Source organism: Rattus norvegicus, chromosome 2 (assembly GCF_021556685.1).
Source record: "Rattus norvegicus strain SHRSP/BbbUtx chromosome 2, alternate assembly SHRSP_T2T, whole genome shotgun sequence".
NCBI lineage: Eukaryota > Metazoa > Chordata > Mammalia > Rodentia > Muridae > Rattus > Rattus norvegicus.
The window spans coordinates 121,478,029-121,499,179 of NC_141535.1; the positions used below are offsets into that span (position 1 = coordinate 121,478,029).

Below are 21,151 nucleotides of genomic sequence, written 5' to 3' on the forward strand. Positions count from 1 at the left end.
GTTTGGGATCAGGGGCCAAGCCACCACACATTGTCTCCTGTCTCCCAGTCTTCCTTTCCTTGTACTTGAGCTCTGGGTCCATGTGCATTTCTGCTTCACCTTATGGAACTGAACACTAAACACACGAATCTCTAATGAGCAAGGCAAGAAACAAGGAGACCAGAAGTCCCTCAGATTATTGGGGGAACCAGTTTCTTTTTCTTTTTTCAGCCTTAAAATGCATCCTTTATTTTTCAGTTTGATGTAAATAACTCATTTACATACATTGACCTTTCTGACAAAAATCACACCTAAAAAAAGTCTCAAGAAATTTATGTTCTACTTTTCTTTTTTCTTTTTTTCTCCATCTTTATTTAATTGGGTATTTCTTATTTACATTTCAATTGTTATTCCCTTTCCCAGTTTCCAGGCCAACATCCCCCTAACCCCTCCCCCTCCCCTTCTATATGAGTGTTCCCTCCCCATCCTCCCCCCATTACCACCCTCCCCCAACAATCACATTCACTGGGGGTTCAGTCTTGGCAGGACCAAGGGCTTCCCCTTCCACTGGTGCTCTTACTAGGCTATTCATTGCTTCCTATGAGGTCAGAGTCCAGGGTCAGTCCATGTATAGTCTTTGGGTAGTGGCTTAGTCCCTGGAAGCTCTGGTTGGTTGGCATTGTTGTTCATATGGGGTCTCGAGCCCCTTCAAGCTCTTCCAGTCCTTTCTCTGATTCCTTCAATGGGGGATCCCGTTCTCAGTTCAGTGGTTTGCTGCTGGCATTCGCCTCTGTATTTGCTGTATTCTGGCTGTGTCTCTCAGGAGAGATCTACATCCAGTTCCTGTCAGCCTGCACTTCTTTGCTTCATCCATCTTATCTAGTTTGGTGGCTGTATATGTATGGGCCACATGTGGGGCAGGCTCTGAATGGGTGTTCCTTCTGCCTCTGTTCTAAACTTTGCCTCCCTGTTCCCTCCCAAGGGTATTCTTGTTCCCCTTTTAAAGAGGGAGTGAAACATTCGCATTTTGGTCATCCTTCTTGAGTTTCATGTGTTCTGTGCACCTAGGTAATTCGAGCATATAATATCCACTTATCAATGAGTTCATACCATGCTTTTTTTTTTCTCTGTGATTGGGTTACCTCACTCAGGATGATATTTTCCAGTTCCATCCATTTGCCTATGAATTTCATAAAGTCATTGTTTTTGATAGCTGAGTAATATTCCGTTGTGTACCACATTTTCTGTATCCATTCCTCTGTTGAAGGGCATCTGGGTTCTTTCCAGCTTCTGGCTATTATAAATAAGGCTGCGATGAACATAGTGGAGCACGTGTCTTTGTTACATGTTGGGGCATCTTTTGGGTATATGCCCAAGAGAGGTATAGCTGGGTCCTCAGGCAGTTCAATGTCCAATTTTCTGAGGAACCTCCAGACTGATTTCCATTGTTTTTCTAGTGGAAGGGATATGATGAAGGGATATGATGAAGTACAGACGTTGAGAGGGGGGCGGGGTGGGGGGAGGTTTTCTGGCCATTTAGAAGACATCGATAAGAGACAGTGTCTCTGTACATTGTCCCCATGGGAGGGATGGCTTAACCTTTTTCTTGATAAAATTATTATACTTATTTATTTTAAAAATCAGCTATGTAAGTAGAAAACAATTGTCTGTGTGTTAGGTGTAGCTTAGAAAAACAAAGTGTAAATACAGCTTATCGATCTACCTTTCGATGCAGATGCCCAGAGGCAGGTGTCCCTGTATACATGTCTGTCAGTGAAAATGGTGTATGCATTTGTTGGGGGGGGGTTGCTCACCTCAAAAGACAAAGTGTAGAGGACACACTGCAGGATAGCTTACATTTTTCACTTCTTGTAGGAAATCAACAAGAACAAACCAGCAAGTAGTCCATTGTAGAATTATATCTGGTGATGACAGGCTCACAAATCTTCAGTGAGTTACTATACTTACTAATATTCATTACACGAGTCACTCCATTACATGTGTTCCTATTGATAACCATTCACATTTTAGTTTCGGGTTGTTTGCAACAACAAGCAATTTATTTTGGAAGTCTGGACTTTGATAATTAGCCTTCCCACAAAGATGGATGGGGCTTTAGGGTGAGGAAAGCGTTAGATAGATACCCCTCCTCTCCTGACTTTGGAGGGAACTGGGTGTGGAATGAAATGTAGTTCCTTCCACAAATCCCGGACTGATGCCAGTCAGTTAACGACCCAGCACCGATGCTCCCCAATCCTGTGCTGCAGCTGCTATTCCAGTATGCCTTGCAGAAATGCTGGGGCAGGGGGTGGGCGGGTCCTACTCCTGTTCCCCTGGGTCATGCTCACCCTCTGGAAGGAAGCTGCTTTCTTACTGGATCCTCACTGAAGAAGATATTAATCCACTCTGGAGACTGGCCTCAGAGAACTGATGGGGTTGAGGACATTTATCCCCAAATGGCGCCTCAGCATCTAAGAAAACAGCACTGAAGAAAAAAGCAGGGCTGGAGGGCGGTGGCACAGATCTTTAATCACAGCGCTGGAGGCAGAGGCAGATCGATCCCTGAATTAAAGGCCAACCTGGCCTGCAGAGTGAATTCTAGGACTGCTACCACAGAGAAACCCTGTCTAGAAACACCAGAGAAGGGGGAAAGGGAGGGGGAAGGAAAGGAGGGAGGGAAGGAGGGAGAGAGGGGGAGGAAAGCAGGACAGGTGTTCTCATACCCCTTAATCTTCTCTTACTGAGGTCTTAAAACCCACATTTGAGAGGTCTCCACGCTATACCTACAGGTCAAAGAGTCCCCATCTCCGAAGACAGAGATACAGAATGGGAACAACCAAGACTTGTTAAGGTTTTCCAAATGGTATTTTGGTAAACACCCTCACTGAAGAGGTGTGCTCCCACACGCAGGGAGAGAAGCTACCTAATTTCAGAACAGAAGCACAGAGAATCGGAACGTTGAGCCTATTAGGGTCTACTGAAAATTACCAACCGCAATTAACTGTAATTTTGTGAGACTCAGTTCTTTCCAAGAAACATCTAACAACTGAGGCAGGCAAACGTCAGCTCTGGGCTTTTACGTGTTGTGTTGAGGACTCAAGCGGTTTTCATCTTCCCACGCTGTCTCGGGCTGGGTGCCCAGAAAGGAAACCCAGGCACCCCATTCCTGGCCTCTGTCTCCCGCACCCTATCCCTTCACAGCCTGTGCTCTAGGGGACTGGAGATTTCCAAAACCTGACCCGATCCCTCCCCAGTTCAGTTCCTTCTACTGCTTTGGGTGGAAGGCTGGTCGTTGTGTTAAAAGGCAGGAAGGGAGAAAGTTGCATTTAAACTTTAGGAGCTGCGTCACGGCAGTCTCCTGGAGAAAGCTCCGCCGAACGGGACAGATTCTTTTTGCAACTTGGAGGCGCCGGGCGTGGGGAGGAGGCGGCGCGTGGGGCGGGGGCGCGCGGGGCCGGGGTGCAGGCGGGGACGCGGGGTGACGCGGGCCCGGGCCGCTGTAGCACACAGGGGCTCGGTCTCTCGGCTTCAGGCGGAGTCCGGCTGCACTAGGCTGGGAGCGCGGCGGGACGCGAACCGGGAGGCTGGCAGCCCGCGGGCGAGCCGCGCTGGGGGGCCGAGGCCGGGGTCGGGGCCGGGGAGCCCCGAGAGCTGCCGCAGCGGGGTCCCGGGGCCGCGGAGGGGCCATGGCTGCCGGCAGCATCACTTCGCTTCCCGCACTGCCGGAGGACGGCGGCGGCGCCTTCCCACCCGGCCACTTCAAGGATCCCAAGCGGCTCTACTGCAAGAACGGCGGCTTCTTCCTGCGCATCCATCCAGACGGCCGCGTGGACGGCGTCCGGGAGAAGAGCGACCCACACGGTGAGTCGCCACCTTCCACCCGTGCGCATGGTCTACCACACCACACTCTCCCTCGCCCTCGAGGACCTTGGGACACTGAGACGGGGCTCCCCTCAGCCCCTAGACATCATGGACCCTGGGATACAGGAAACAGCTTCATTCCTGTGTCCTCAGGAATAGGGTTTCTGCTCTGCACCTCCTCCCACAACTCCAGGTGGGCTGGCTCCTTAGTCTCTGGTCCCTCAGAGGCCATCTGCTGGATGCCAGGATGCTTCAGGCAGGCGAGGGGTCCGCGGCTCCCGGGGGTTGGGGGTAGGCGTGTCTCAACCAGGGCTCGCATCCCGCAGTCACTCAAGGAAACAGAGGCAGGATGAAACCTTGTCCTTCAATTCTGACTTGGTGACCAGAGGGACAGGGCCCTTACTCTCAGAGCTATCACATTCTCCACCCACCCAACAAGAGCAACTAGCAAACCAACCTGTGGCTTCCTTAGTAAAGCAAGGCAGACCTTGTTTCAGTGTGAAGTGCAGATCCCTTGACAGCACTGAAGTTGGGGGGGGGGGTACCTACTTGCAGAGGATTGAGGGTGAGATAAGAATTACAGCTTGAATTTGTGTAATAAAAACAGAGCCGGTCATGATATAGTTCAGGAAGCAGTACTGTCCTAACTCAGTAGGCTTGACTGTAAAGGCTTCGAAACATCACCTGCAGTGTTTGCTGTCGCAGATTGGACCCAACCTCCTGAGTCAGATGAAACCGCAGCATCTCGAGTTTCTATTCTTAATGCTTGTCCGGGGAACCACGCTTGAAGAGCCATTGGCCCAAGTGGGCTAGTTTAGGTTTAGGTCTCTAAGTATTGGAGGAGAGAGATGACTTGAGTTTTAAAGGTTGCATTCATCATTTTTTAAGGGTTCAGTTGGGGGGGTCTGACTCTTTTTTTTTTTTTTGGCCTGAGAGAAGGTGTTCCGGGATCCTGAGGTCCATCCAGAGCTCTGTCTTTAAGATACCCAGGGAATTCTAGTCATTATGTAAAAGAACAGAACCCCAGGAACAAAAGGAGTTGCCCTGTGAATGTGACATACACTTTGATATTTGCTGAGTATATTTAAAGCATAGTAGGAAATACAACAGAGATAAAATATAAGAGCTGTACATATTAATGGGGATTTTCAACACACTGTATGGTCTTTAAACAGGTTTAAAAATACTTATCTCATCATTTACATTTTTATGGTAAAACTTTATCTGGATTCTCCTCTCTTGAAATGTGGCCTGATGTCTTCTGTTGTAACTACTAGCATCACTGCTGTGTCCTCACAGCAAAACATCTTACCACTACTTCTTGCTTCCTGAGTCCAGAGCACTAAGAGATTATGTGTCTGTTATTTGTTTTGGGCCTGCTGAAATTTAGAAAACCTTATCAACTGAAAAGTTGCTTGAAAGCCATTATATGAACTAGCACCGTTTCTCTATTCTGTAGAGTAGATGTTAGAGGTGTGCTTTTGTCTCTGGGATTCATCTGCTGTTGGCTTAGCTGCTAGGACAAGCTCATATGCATCACAGGTGGTTTTATTCTTTCCTGAAGCACACGTTGTTTGAAGAGTTTGTGTCACGACTAGGGGCAGACCAGGAGCAGACCAGGAGCAGACCAGGGGCAGACCAGGGGCAGACCAGGGGCAGAGAAATATCTTCCAGCCTAGGTTCTGTTTGGGACTTTACCTGATGCTTTTTTTTTTTTTTTTTTTTTTTTTTTGGTTCTTTTTTTTTTGGAGCTGGGGACCAAACCCAGGGCCTTGCGCTTCCTAGGCAAGCACTCTACCACTGAGCTAAATCCCCAACCCCAATGCTTTTGTTTTTTGAATGCTGTCTTGAGTTGCAGAATTATTTTTTCTTTGAAGCCTTCTGCCTTATAATTAGACAAAGGTGAGTGGGGAATAATTCTGAATTGCATAATATACTGCCACCCTGTAAAAACAGTTGTGCATTTTTCTTAAATATCAAGTGGGCTTTCATTGTTTTGTTGTTGTTGCTGTTGTTGTTGTTGTTCTCCTCCTCCCCCTCTTATTCTCCTCCTCCTCTTCCTCCCCCTCCTCTTCCTCTTATTCTCCTCCTCCTCCTCTTATTCTCCTCCTCCCCCTCCTCCTCCTCCTCTTTCTCCTCCTCCTCTTCCTTCTCTTTCTCCTCCTCCTCCTCTTCCTTCTCTTCCTCCTCCTCTTGTTCTCCTCCTCTTCCTCCTCTTCTTCTCCTCCTCTTCCTTCTCCTCTTTCTCCTCCTCCTCCTCTTATTCTCCTCCCCCTCCTCCTCTTCCTCTTCCTCCTCCTCCCCCTCTTCTTCCTCCTCCCCCTCCTCTTCCTCCTCCTCCCCCTCCTCTTCCTCCTCCTCCTCCTCTTCTTCCTCTTCTTCCTCCTCCTCTCCCTCCTCTCCCTCCTCTCCCTCCTCTTCCTCCTCCTCCTCCTCCTCCTCCTCTTCCTCCTCCTCCTCCTCCTCTTCCTCCTCCTCCTCCTCTTATTCTCCTCCTCTTCCTTCTCCTCTCTCTCCTCCTCGTTTTGTGGTAGGGCCTCTCTATGTAGCCAAGGCTGGTTTCAAACTTGAGAGGCCTCAGCCTCCTGCCTCCTGAGTGCTGGGATTGGAGGTCATTTGCCATCATACACAACTTAGTCTGTAATTTTACTTAAAATTTACTTTTTGGCTTTATTTTACTTTACATGTGTGAGTGTTTTGCCTGCTTGTATTCATGTGCAGCACCTGCATGCAGTGCCTGTGGAGGTCAGAAAAGGGCATTGGATTTCCTGGAACTGGAATTAGGATTATTGGGGCCATCATCATGTGGGTGCTGGGATCTGAACCTCTTAGAGAGGAGTGAATGCTCCTAACTGCTGAGTCATCTCTCCACCCCACCCCACCCCCTAACTTTGTAATCTACAACTGAGTGCTTCTCAAATGGACTAATTTGGCAACTGTTAGAGACTTTTGTAGACATCATAGGCTAAAAAGGCACTTCCCATATTTAGTGAAGGAACTCTTGGTGTTTAATAGGACGTGCTCCTGGTGTTTAGTGAGTGACATTCCTGGGTATTTAGTGGGGAGCCCTCCTGTGTGTTTAGTGGGGGAGTCCTCCTGGTAGAAACTCCTGGATATTTAATGTGGGACACTCCTGGGTTTTAGTGGGGATGCACTATTGGATGTTTGATGGGGGCTACTCCTGTGTCATAGTGAGGTATACTCCTGGGTGTTTAGTGGGCAGCATTCATGGGTGTTTATTTGCAGGTATTCCTGTGTGTCTAGTGACGGACTCTCCTGAGCTTTAATGGGGTGGGGGCAATCCTGGGTGTTTAGTGGGGGTGCTCCTGGGTTTTCAATGGGTAGGGGCCTGAAATGTTAAACATTGCTGTACTCAGGAGGTGCACCCCAACTAAACCATTTTAGAACTAGGAAACTTCCCACCTTCATCACTAGCGAAGACAGACGCTTGCAGTCAGGAGGAGAATAACTAACTCGTCCAGATCTTTGCCAACAACCAACTCATTCAGAGTTGACAAAAATGCCAACCTAGATCACTTTTGTGTAGTCTTACGTGGACATAACCTTATGTATAGCATGTTTTCTGAGCATGTGGGAAGCATACCGATGGTCCAGCAGATCATGATGAGGCTGAAGGGTGGACAAAGAGGCAGCGTCACCTCAACCGGACCCATCCCCAGACAGACCAAGAAATAAGAGTGGTCCGGATCCTTGAGGTGTCCACTTGACCCCAATTTCACCCACGATTTATTCCTTCTTGTTTAGATCTCTTCCAAGGTGCAGAGAGCTCTGACAGGCACACACGATCCGACAGCATCTGTACAGGCTACTGTTAATGTTAGCTAGGGAGAAGCTGGAATCAGGACAGAGGAGGGAGCCAATCTAAGAAAACTCCTCCATATGATCAGACTGTGGCCAGTGCTTCTCAACCTTCCTAACATCACAACCCCAACCATAAAACTATTTTCATTCCTACTTTGTAACTATGCTTTTGCTACTTTTGTGAATATAACATAAATATTTTTGGAGACTGAGGTTTACCAAAGGGGTCACGACCGGCAGGTTGAAAATCGTAGATTTAGGCAGCTTTAGTGAATGATGGGCGAGGGGCCAACTCATTGTGGTTGGTACCATCCTGAGCTGGTGGTCGTGGGTTCTATAAGAAAACAAGCTGAGCACACCACAGGGAGTAAGCCAGTTTAGCAGCACCCTTCCATGACTTCAGCATCAGCTCTTGCCTCCAGTCTCCAACCCAGTTTAAGTTTCTGCCTTGGCTTCTCACAGTGGACTGTGATCCAGGATCTGTAACCCAAATATAACCCTCCCCCAAGTCATGGTATTTCATCATAGCAATAGAAACCCTAACCAAGACAGTGACTGAATGAAATCCTGAGTGCCATGGAGTTCTGGGAAGCATGCTTTGAAGACTGTGATCTACACAGTGGGTGCTGGGTAGGTGTGGAGTACAGTTCAGCTACAAGAAAATGAACAAGGTAAGGATGGGCGTGGAATGTCCTGGTTAGGAGGCCAGAGGGGACAACCAAACCTAGGGGCTTCCAGGTTCTCAGTGATGCCTGCCTCCTGGCCGTCCCCCAAGCTCTTTTCACTTGGGGGCCTATTATCTGGACCTTTTCACTAGAAGGCCTAGGAGATCTTTATTTAACATGAGAGCTATGATAAAGCAAGGTGCTGCAAGAGGCCACAATCAAGAGGTCAAAATCTGCTTCTCCTGTACATGTACTGTGCATGCCTTTCGGCATCCTTGATTTTGATCTCGGTAGCCTCTTCTGATGACCCTGGAGATGGGCTGCATTGGGTGTCTGCTCTAAAGCCTTAAGCAGGGGTTCACGTGAAATGTTCCAGGAGAAGGAACATATTTTATCCCAAGCAGCATGTAAGGCATGTGGAGGAGTGTGAGATGTGGGCTGCTGGTGGACATGCTAGCATTAAATCTATTCCAGATGCTCTTATTTAGGGGAAATGAGGGTAATTAGAAATGCTGGACCTACCCCGAGTTTCTCCTGACTACTCATTGGTCACAATTCTCTGCTCCCAGGCATTGGGGGACCTGAGATCGGCAGAGGTTGATGGTTAGCCCACACCCACAAGGAGTGGGGATGACAGCCAGGTCAACCTGCCTCCCATACTCTTTGCCACTCGACACATTCCACAGGGCTCCAAAAATAAAAACATGGATTGTGAAATCCACAGATCTCATTTTGTAGAAGCTCAGAAAAGTAGCCAGTGGCCTGAGTTACCCTCCTGATTCACCCTCCTGACCCAGCTTCTTGCCCACTTAGCTGGCCTGCAGGGCCTCCCTCTACAGCCTCCTTGCCCTCTCCCATTGCGTGGTCGTGGTACCTTCTGGATACCTGTGGCTTATCTTCCTCAGTTTCTGGACACTGAGGCCAGATGCTTTGAGGGCTCTGTGAGCCACTCTTGCTGTTTTGTGAGAGTTCTGGACAAAGTAGGCTTAGCTTTTCCATTGCCCCATGTAAATGCAGCCATTCATTTAATGGTTCTTGATGCTTTGGCCCTCCCCTCCTCTGGTCATATCTGGCAAGTTGTTCCTGCCAATTTGCCTCAATAAGCATGGTATTTACTGTAATACTGTTTGTGTGCAGTAAACAAGTGAGGTCAGACTCTCAGCTCATTAATCCTGGAAATCATGCAATCTGTAACAGCAATGAAAGGACAATTCATGAGTCACAGATATTACCACACCTTAGGAGTCTTTAAAGATGAGCTTCATGCCAAGTGACATCAGCCCGAAGGAGGCAATAGCCCCCTCATGATGTGCCCTGAGGGCTTTTGTTGGATTTGTACAACATCCATTATGTAACCAGACTTTTGACACGATGACAATCTGAGTAGTTTCTGATTTATGTCACGGGACATAGACAGACATCATTTTAAAGTTCAATTTGAAAAGCCAATCTTGTAGATACAACAAACAAACTACAAACAAGCCTATAACAAGTGAAGGTTCACGGTGATGCTGTCGAGTTGTCCCTGGTGGGCTAGCGGAGGCTTGCAGGGTCGGTCTCTGGCTGTGGGAAACTGCTCTCCGCTCACAGGAGAGTCTGACAGTCGGATGGTGACTACATGTGTTGGGAGTCTTCTCAATCTTTTCTCAAGTCCTGTCTTTGTTGGTCTTCCAACAGTCTTCCGAGGCCTCTTTGGCTTGAAGCGCACATCTGTAAGAAGGCTGGCCATCAAATGAGCACATCTGGGGCACACAGCTTAACCTCATTAGCATAGTCCGTCCAAACAAGTCTTTGTGTTGGCCTTTTGTTTGTTTGTTTTTGAGCTTTCTGTGTTTTAATGTCAAGAATCCAGTCTTGTACTTTTGTCATCACTAAGCACTGTGTGTGTGTGTGTGTGTGTGTGTGTGTGTTTCTTATTTTTAGCAACGTAATTATGCAGAAAGCCCAGTGTTGCTGCATATGCTTGGCAATGACAATATCCACACAAGATTTGCCTTCACATATGCTATGTAAAGGTTATGGTGATCTCATGGAAACAGACAGACATCTCACCAAGTGGGGAACAGTTGGTTGGTCAGGCAGAAAAAGGTATTAGCACAGGGGTTTGAGATGTGATCTCATGAACACAACAGTACAATCCTGGGAGCCATCTACAAAGTTCCAATTTTTTAATTATTCCATTGGGTAATACCTTTGGGCCACGAAGGCTCACAGTTTAAGGCTAGTTCATTAGCACATCAAATACTGTCTTAGGCTTGGCTCTTATTGAAGCTGTTTATCCACTTATCCATGAGTGGCTCTTATCTTGGAAGCATAATATTAATTCAAGTCACACAAAATGGTGTTCGAGTTGTACAATATGGTTTCACTTATGCTTGTAACAAGTTAGAAATAATTCTTATACCATGGAACTCTAGCCAAGCATGAGACATCTAAAATTCTCTGTGATTTGGGATGGTTGACTCTTATGCCTACCATTAGATCTGCATAATGATCTGCCTCTCAAAGTTCTTTTTAATAATTGTGGCCAGGGACCTTCTAAGTTGTGTTGTTGTGTGCTTCTGGAACATAGGAGAAGTTGAGAGCAGGTTGGGAGTTCCCTTTTGAGCCATGGACTGTGGCTCTTAGAAGCCAGACTGGACTGCTCTTAACCCCTGTCAGATTATTTTTAGTCAGAAGAAATGCAGGAACAGCAAGCCAGTATTCAGTGTTTAACTTATGTCTCATCCTAGTAGACCTCTGTGTCGCTTCCTACTCAAAGTGACTTATCCATTATAACCTTGCTGCTTGCCCACTTACTCATAGTAACCTAGAATGTGTGTGTGTGTGTGTGTGTGTGTGTGTGTGTGTGTGTGTGTGTGTGTGCGCGCCTTTTCAAAGGGTTATTGATCCCCAGTTGACCTCCAGCTTGAATCGTCCAGTAGAATTCCTCAGTAAAATTCCCAGGTTTTAAGAGTATTGTGGAGATTAATAGATGAAGAAAAACAGGTCAAAACCAGGGTTATGTCCCAGGTGTAATTGAACCATTAAAAAGAATTACCTTTATTTAATTCATAGTTATATTAATTTATAATACAAGCTTGTGATTACGAATTCAAATTATACCTACTCCTGAAGTGGATTTTTTTGTTTTTGTTTTTTGTTTTTTTGTTTTTTTAAAGAGAGATGTGTACAGAGGCGTAATGATCTGGCTGGGTTCTGAGAGATTACTATTCAGGCCCTTTGAGAAGACGCTGAGACTCATGGGAGGATCCCAGGCATCTCTGTGAGATGAGCTACTCAGTACACCCTGAGTGTTTGGGGATGACAGAGCAGTCTCCGGGGACATGTGCTCAGCGGGGCTCACAGGCTGGTGTATGTTCAGACACTTGCTTAGACTTCACTCAAGGTAATTCTATCCAACAATGCCGCATTAGGGAAATCAAGGACATCTCGGAGGCTTTTCTTCTTTCTTTTCCTTTTTAAAGGATAACCAATGGAAAGATGAATCATTTCTCAGTAAAAATGAACCATATGTGCATGTATGTCTGTCTTGTCACTGAATGGTGTGTGTGTGTGTGTGTGTGTGTGTGTGTGTGTGTGTGTGTGTGTTGTGACAGTACATGCACACTGAGGTCAGAAGAGGGAGTCGGGTCCATCAGAGCTGGAGTTACAGATGGGCTGGGGGCTGAACTTTGGCCTCTGTAAGAGTAGCATGAACTCTTACTCATCAAGAGATCTCTCTCTCTGTCTCTGTCTCTGTCTCTCTCTGTCTCTGTCTCTCTCTGTCTCTGTCTCTCTCTGTCTCTCTGTCTGTCTCTCTCTCTCTCTCTCTCTCTCTCTCTCTCTCTCTCTCTCTCTCTCTCTCTCTCTCCAGCCCCAGTGCTTTGTTTTGTTTGAAACAAGAATCTTACTCTGAAGCACACACTGGTCTGGAACCCTTGGTGATCCCCCTGTCTCAGCCTCCAAGTGGTGGGATTACTGTCGAGAGCTACCATGGCCTGCAGCATTTAGGATTTTTTTTTAATTATTCACTGTGGGATTAATTTTCAGGGTTCTGAGAGCCATTTATTCTTTCTCAGCGATTCAAACCCAGAGATCCATTATTTCCTTTGATTTTACTTGCTTCCCATTTTGTAAAATGCTTTGAAGCTCACCCTGGCCCTAAGATTCTATGCCAATCACCGGGAAACTATCTTCCAGTTTAGTCGTGTAGCTTCTCTCCCCCCCTCCCCTTCCTCTCTCCTTCCCCCTCCCCCCTCCCCTTTCTGTGTAAGTTCTAGAATTTCTTCAGCAGGTCCTTTTCAGTCTCTTGCTATTCTCTGCCCCTGTGTTTCCACTGTTCTAAGGACAGGCTCTCTGCCATAGCCACAGAATGGCATGTCACTAGCTCACAGTGGTTCCTTATCCTACCAAGTTTGCATGGCTGTTTGAGCAGAGGCCAGAGACTGCCTTTCCCTTTCCTCATTACCTATGAACACATGTTCACACCTGGTTCTGCCTCCCAGTTTTTGGGGTTCTTGTTTGCCCTCCTCTTGGTTCTTCCTGGTGCTTTCTGAAGTATTCACGAGATCTGTTAGTGTTCTCAAATAATGGCTGTGTTAATTTCATTTCTGTTGCTATGTCAAGATACCCGACAAAAAAGCCACTTAAGGAGAAAAAGGTTATGTTATCTCACAATTACAGGTTAGCAGGGAGATAAAGGTGCCCGGACCTTAAAGCAGTAATCAGATTGCATCCACAGTTGAGCAGAGAGAGTGAAGTACGCAGGCCTTTTGCTCAGGTCACTTTCCTGACACTGCTACAGTTCAGGACCTAGACCTAGAGAATGGTGATCCTCAATTTTATGTTCAATCCTCTTACATCAATTAACATAAGCAAGGTAGTCCTCACAGACACATAGACCCATCAGATCTGGACAATCCTTCACTGAAACTCCCTTCTGTCAATGTAAACTTATCATCCCCATGACGTTCAGCACCTTCTGTCTCTGTCACTTGTGGATATCCCCATGACTACTGTGCTTGATGCCTTGATGTCGCCAACGTGGTAGATCCACGTCTTTCCACAGTTGGACTCCCCTAATATAACTTCAGTTCCCCAAAGACTCTTTCTCCTCAATCTCCCTCTAGTACCCTCCTCCCATTCTTAGCGTTTTCTGGGAAAACCCAATATATCCTACCTCAGCAGCCCCCTGTGACCCTTCTCTGTCTTCCTGAGGAGAGCTTATGGAGTCCATTTTGACTCCTGCCCTTAAAGAGGGAATAAATAAAAGAGGGAAACACTTTTATTTATCCAGTGGTTTATATGTCTGTGTATTGAACTGGATCTGGGAACACTTTAAGGTAAGGAGTGGGTGAGAATTTCTTAATCTACCCTCACTCACAGTGGAGTGAAACACCATAAAAAATGTTTCCTGTGTTAACCATTCATCCAACAAGCTAGCCAGGGCTTTTCACCTGCCTTCCGGCCTCTTGGCCATGCCCCATTCTTAGTTCAGCCAGGCTGACCTTTATAGCTGGAACCCCTGTCTCCTTTCCCTCCCAGCCCAGCTCCCGTGTACCACCCACAACTCAGTCAGTTCTTGGAGTTTTCATTATCTTTACCAGTTGGATGGAGCTGAGAAGGGGTTTTTAAACACTGAAGTAATCTAGTCACTCAAGGTTCCGTAAGTAGCTCCACATCATCTGAGAATCTGAGGTTGAGCTGCTCCTTTGAGTCTCCCTGTGGCTCAGCTGCTGAATTCGAGGTCAATGTGAGGCACATGGGGGTTCAACCAACCAGCTTATCTCGCTCTGTGTTCCCTTCTCTCCCTCCATTCTTCCTTCTGTTCTTTCTAGCCTTCCCCCTTTCATCATTTTTTAACTTTGAGCTAGACGAGCATTCTGTCCCAGGACTGAATAAAGGCCTGGATGTTAGTAAGCACAATGTGACACGAGAGGGATGTGCAGTGTGAGTTGCCATGGTAGCCCCATGGTTCTTCTATGCAGGCACCTTTCTCATTAGCCCGAGGATGCTCCCACAGAGGGTTTTCTCCCCAGCTCTGGAGGAGAAGCTCCCTGCTTCTATTTGATCTTGAGGCTCAGCTCCAGAACTGCTCCCTAGCCTCTCACAGAGGAAGCCAGCAGATTTGTGCCCAGTGCCAGAATGTTTCCCCATAACCTGAGGAATGCAGGCTGGGGTGGGGGCTTGCATACTTGACTCAGGCACCTTAATGCCTAAGCTGCTCTTCCTCCAAGTGGCAAACTTCATAGAGGAGGGCTGAGGAGTGTCTGGCACCCTTGTTGGTGTCCTTTTTGACTGTGAGGAAACGGCACGGATAGCTTCACTCAGATTCCCAAGCCAGTATTCATCACAACAATCTGTAAAACTCTTAGAAGGACCGAGCTTGTGTGACAGAGTGAGTCAGACTCTTTGTAATGGGATGTCTGCAGGGGAGGGTGGGGGAGAGAGGGCTGAATAACCACCCCTGAATAACTGTCTCCTCTGCCTCCTCTCTAAGCTGAATCACTTTATAAGCAGGAAACAATTCATAGGTTTTGTAATGGCCACTATCCAAACAGGAACCAGAAGAGCATGAAACAGTGCAGCCGTACGTCCATTTAAAGGTTCCTTTCAAGGGACAATGAAGGGGTATGGGAGGACAGGCTGCACACATAAAAATTGTTGGAAAACAAAAATTACCTTGGGGGACATACTACCTGAAGAGCATCCTTTATATTTAACTAGAAATAAATCTCTCTACTGTATGTAAGTCTTATGTATTTCATATAGTATCTCTGTTAATTTATTTGTTTTTGAGACAAGGTTTCTCTGTGTATCTCTGGCTGTCGTGGGATTCACTCTGTAGACATGTAGACCAGGCTGGCCTTGAACTCAGAGATCTGCCTGTCTCTGCCTCCCAAGTGATGAGATTAAGGGTAAGCACCACCATCATCCAGCATGTATAGTATCTTTAAAACAATGCCTGGTGCATGTCTTCTTTCTTCCTTTTTTATTTTTCTATTGTATTTTAATTAAGTTCTAAATTTTCCTTATAGCTATTTCTAACCTTGGTCTCATTTAAAGGGTATGTGTGTGTGCTCGTGTGGGCACAGGATACACATGGGTGTTGCATGAGCGTGTGTATGTTGAGGAAGGTATTATTTACTAACTGGCTAGTGGAGACTTACGAGGAAAGGCTGCGGTGGTTTTGTATGTTCTGCTTAAGTTTGTGCACTTTGCACGGTTGGTCTCTTTCTGTTGCTTTCCAGCTTAACAGAAAATAGATGTTTAAGATCCTTTGTCTAAGTCATGTTTAACCTTTACTCTTTATTTTTTAACTTTGAGCTAGACGAGCATAATAAGGACTCTTAACCTTATTTCTTATTTATTTTTATATCAGTTACTCAAAACCCAGAAATACAGAATTGGAACGTAATTCAAGAGTGATTTGAAGGGCAGTCTTGCTTTGGTTGAGTGTACTAATGCATGAAGAAACAAGCTACAGAAGTTGCTGGAATTAAAGGTGGCAGCAGAAATGCCCTCAGCTGTCAGAGGGCAGGAAAGCGAGGCACGTATTGATTTCTGAAGGGTTAATACAAAAGCCGTGATGGACTCATGGATCTGTCCAACCTTGTCAGACAATGGAGTTCCTGCACTGAGATGCAGACTCTCTCCCCCCTACAGAAGAGGAAGGGCCAGGTGGTCAGTTTTCACTGCCGTAGCTGAGGCTCATACATTTACTCAGTACTGAACAAACCAATGAAGGAATGAAATTTTTGAGGGCATGCTGTTTTTCCTCTTTAGAAATAGAATTGTTTAACTATCAGGTACAATCCCATGAATCAAGGATCATTCCTCATTTTACGGGTAAGAAAAGATTTTTTTCACCCGAGGCTTTTCAAAGCCACAGTCTCTGTCTAGGAGAACAAGCAGTGAATTCTGCCTTCTATAAGTTTCCTGTTTAGAAGACAGGCACATGGCAGAAATGTGAACAGAAGTTGGTTTTGTGGCAGTGAGATCCAGTCTCTGATTTTGCTTGATATATTGAAAAATGCATCCGTGTTAAAGAGCCTGAAAATTAAGAACCAAGGCTCAGGGGCAGGCAGAGAAAAGCTGTTTTCCTGAAGGCCCAAGTGACCACACGGCGAAGAGATCATGAGGTGAGCACATCTTCCAGAAGCAAAGATAGTTTTCTTTGTTGAGGAGAAGTTTGTCTTCTTTTCTTCCGTGTTATCTGAGTCTGTAGAGGTGGGTACCTGGGTATACATCCTAGGTCTTGGAAGTCATAGCCTTTCTCTTTGGATCGGAGAAACTGCTAAACTAAATTAAATGTGGTGGCTCTATTTTTTTTTTAAGATGGTTTGAAGTTGTTCTGGGGTTGTGCTATGCCTAAAGCTAAAGGAAGCCATCTGTTCCCCAACCCACCCCCCAAGTCCCCCACCCCGTTTGTTTCCTGCTTTGGCCGGGGCCCACCTCGTTTGTTTAGATGTTGCCTGTACTTTTGTTCTCATGGCAACAGCTGATGCCCATCAAAGGCTAAAGTTTGTATTGCCTGTCCCTTTACAGAGTGTTCACTGACGCCTGGCTCGGGCTACAAGGTTTCCCTGTGTAGCCTTGGCTGCTGTGGAACTCACAGAGCTCTACCTGCCTCTGCCTGCTGAGGACTGGATTAAATGTGTATGCCACCACTGCATAGCTTATTTTGACGTCTTGATTGTGGTGTTTCTGCTGTTCCCACTGTTAGGTCTCATATAATATGCTCATGGCTTTTACTCCCCTGCCTTTTAGCCCATGGACAAAGTTGCTATCTCCAGGCTGATCTATTATTAAACACGTTTGTTAATGATTTAATGTCATGTAATACACTGGAAGCATGCATCCTTCTAAACAATATAAAGGATAAAATGGTGATACTGATTTATTTTTATCTATTGTTATACCAGGGATTGAACGCTGGGCCCTGTGTATGCGAGAACGGGTTGCCTATTTGTTGTGGCAAAATGCCCGATAAGCAGCCACCTGAGGCTTAGTTTTGTGTCTCTGTCTGGGGAAGTACAGCCTACCATAGCAAGGAAACCTTATAGAGGGAGTGGCTTGTGGCTTAGGCAGCAAGAAAGTAAAGCCATCTGCTTACTTGGAGGCTGATTGGGAAAGAATGGTTAGGTCTAAGTCATTGCTATAACCCATAAGGTACCCCTCATCTCCCCAGCAGCCCACATCTTCTAAAGATGCTTTACTCCTACAGGCTGCACAACCTCCCATGACAGTGTCACCAGTTGGAGACTAAATATTCAAACACATGAGCCTGTGGGGACATTTGACATTCGCACCCTGATATTCTATCTGTGTCTCGCAAAGGCTCATAGCCATCTCACGTTGCAAACGTCACCACAGTCTCTCTGTTCTAACATCATTTAAAGGCCCAAAGGTCAAAATGGAGGAATACGCAGAGCAAGGAAAGACTGAACTCCGGCAAGATACAACCCAGCAGAAAGAACAAACTGTGCCATCCCTGTCTGGTGCCTAGGACTGCAAAGGGCATGGGTGGACCCACCTGTCCTGCTCTGATGCCCAAAGCACATGTCCTTTCTCTTGGCTCTACTTGGTACCTACACCGCTTCTCGGTGGATGGCCCACATGCTTGACATCTCATACTTCCTAGACTCCATTACAGCTAGGCTTCACATGCACAGCTTTACACAGTGGCCTCTTGGCCACCTTATAGGGAATCTGGCCCAGTCTGGCCTCTGTGACTTTCTGAAACTTCAAGTCTCTTTGATCTTATAATTCTTGCCTTTTGCAAGTCTGTAAAAACTAGTACCATGTGGTTAAGTTCTGCTGCCATTTCTGTAGCTTGAACTTCTTCTCCACGGCTGTGGTGGCTTTTGTGTGCCTTGTGGGCTGTTGTTGAGAAGGAACCTCTCCAGCAGCTCTACCACTTGACGGGTATAGTCTCCTGCATTTTGTCTCAGTGCTGACTACACAGTATCTCCTTGCATTAATCTCTTTAGTGCCCACCACTGCTTTATCCTCAATACTTCATCCCCTGCTTTAAATCCAGCCACCCTCCTCTGTGTGCCAAATTGCATGCATTGCCTGTATGTTCTTCCTCACTATAAATCTGGTTAAAAGCATTGAGTAATAACCATATCACAGGCTAGACACTAAACTGCTGTGAAACTTCCTTCTCCAAACAAAGTAGCCCTTCAGCTTCGGACCTCTTTTTTAGAATATGGGTATAAAGCAGCAAGATACTTTGCCAGAATGTAACATAAAGGGCCCCTCGTATCCAGTAGAGCCTTGCTCCCCTCTGAAAGTTCACAGACCTCACTTACGATGTTCACTGGGCATGCTAGTTTTCCCCATCTTCATCTGAATGGCTCATTAAGTCTTGCTTTCAGAACTCTGAGACTTCTTCAATCTACAGTCTCAGACACTGCCATATTATACCCACAGCCAGTCCCAGAAGCCGGTGAACCACCCCACCAGGTTTAGCACAAAGAAGACACCACTTTTCTTTCTTTATTTCTTCCTTCCTTTCTTCCTTTCTTCTTTCCTCCCCCCCCCCCTCTTTCTTTCTTTGTAATGGCACAGGGTCCTACTATAATCCCCTGGCTTGCCTGGAGCTTACTGACATGCTAGGTAGCCCAAATTGATCTTGAATATTCAAAAGTACCTCTGCATCTGCCTTTTAGGAGGTAGGACTTCTCATGCTCTAGGACTCTGATTTTTATATTGGTTACTTTTCTTATCACTGTGACCAAATATTTGACAGGAGAAGGGGTCTATTTTGGCTCATGGTTTGAAAGTATAGTTTATCATGGTGGGTCACGGCAGGGAAGGCATGGGAGTGCGGCCTGAGGGAAAAGTGCAGCTCAGAGGAAGAGCTGCCAAGGCTTGAGTTCTGTCCTGTGCTGGGTCCAAGGATGTGGCAGATGATTGAAATCAGAGTAGCCTTTTTATCCTTCACCCTCTTCTTTCTCCACCGTCCATTTTCCCCCAAACTGAAACTGTTCTTTTTCCTAGGTCGTCAGGCCTGGGTTGGTGGTAGTTGTTAAGTCGATGCCTAGGAGGGTAGGCCTCTAGCATGGCTGTGAAGATTAGATTAGCCTCTGAGAATGTCTGTGAGGGGTCGTCTTGACTGTTAGTTGATGTGAGAGGACCCATCTTAGTAGTGGGGGGATCCCCCGGGCAGCATCCCCTGGCAGGGTCCCTGGGCAGCGATCCTACACTGTGTAGAACGGAGAGGAAGAGCTGAGCTCTAGCAGGCACAAGCTCATTACTCTCTTCTTCCCTTTGTGGATTCAGTGAGACCAGCAGCTCCAAGCTCTTACCACTGAGGCTCTGCTGCACATCATGAACTGTACCCTGGAACTGTGAGCCAAACAAATGCTTGTCCCTTAAGCTGCTTTCTGTTTTATCACAGCAACAGGAAAAGAAACCGGTGGAGGGAATGACTCCTTCTTGAGTGAAAGCACTTCTCACTCCCCCAATCAGAAATCTTCAAGCACCTCCTCTGGAAGTCTGCCCCAGTCCCTTTCCCTTTAACAGTTCATCCTTGAATGTTGTTCGTCAGGCCTTCTGCAGTGTACAGTTAGTATAAGGAGTACTCTTTCCTATGGATGAGAAATCAGGGTCAAAAGTCCAGCCCTCTGGTCTTTCAGAGGACTAATTTCTACTTGGAATATCAAGGATTCTGCTAGGCATGGGGCAGCCTGTGGATACCTTGGGAAGGATGAGGAGGCTTGGAGAGAACAGATAGCAGAATAAGAAAACCTGCAGTAGGAAAAGGACCTGCAGATCATCCTCACAGCAACCCTGGGAGCACTGCAGTCTGACTGGGAGCACTACAGTCTGACTGGGAGCACTACAGTTTGGTTGGGAGCACTACAGTTTGGTTGGGAGCACTAAAGTTTGACTGGGAGCATTACAGTTTGACTGGGAGCACTACAGTTTGGTGGGTTCACTACAGTTTGGTGGGTTCACTACAGTTTGGTGGGTTCACAGGGAACTGACGTTTTCTTGTTTTTCTTACTAGGATTGAACCCAGGGACCCATATAGACTTTAGGTTGTTATTACAAATCTAAATTGGGGGGGGGAGTGAGGGTTGTTAGACTTTGCACCCAATTTCAGCAGCAAAGAGCCTAATATTTCTATGCAAGACATTTCTTTAGTTATTTATGTCTATCCCTCTCGATTCAACTAGTTTTTCTTGGAAGGCACTGAAGGTAGTTGTATTACCCAGGGTAGCCTTTCTCTCCATTTGTTCATCCGATTTAAAAGGAAAACAGTGGGCATATCTGTTTGGTTACACCTACTTTGAATATTTTCCAGGCCCGAGTTACATTTTGGCCATGTTTAATGAGTAGAACTGGAGAGCTTTTGTGTTTCGGAGTTCTGGAGAACCTGTGTGCCACTTCCACAGGGGGACGGGTGTTCCCTGAGCAGTCTGTTTTTCTGGAAGGAGCCTAACACACCCTGGCTGACCGGGAAGCACAGGATCTGCTCTACAATGAGGCCAGAGAACAAACCCTTTAGAAAGTAGAGCAGTGTTGAAGGCGGCCTGCATGAGGCTGCATCTTCTCTCAGGTTGAGAAGTGTAATGTGGGTATATCTCAGGTGGCCTCCCGGCCTTGAAAACAGGGATAGGCTGTTTTCTGAGACGGTACATAGCACCTATTCATGTTCTCATGGCCCCCCGTAGTCCAAAATATGGTTAGAGCAGAAATCATAGATGTGGAAAAACTGTGTTCTCACTGACCCACCTAGCTGTCACTGAGATAATATTTGTGAGCTGCAGCACTCTGAAAATGGAGTTGCTATGTTGTACACTGATGTGAGCCCTCATGTTGGATGAATC

The 21,151-nt window shown here is 46.5% G+C and overlaps 1 protein-coding gene across 1 annotated transcript in view; it reads left to right on the top strand.

Annotated features, from left to right (window-relative positions):
* Nucleotides 1-3,133: 3,133 nt before the first annotated feature.
* The window catches only part of Fgf2 (fibroblast growth factor 2), a 54,291-nt gene continuing 36,273 nt past the window's right edge, over nt 3,134-21,151 (top strand). Inside the window, exon 1 of the mRNA NM_019305.2 lies at nt 3,134-3,840. Within this exon, the coding sequence (NP_062178.1) occupies nt 3,666-3,840 (175 nt within the window). The 5' untranslated portion in view covers nt 3,134-3,665. The remainder of the gene's footprint in view (nt 3,841-21,151) is intronic.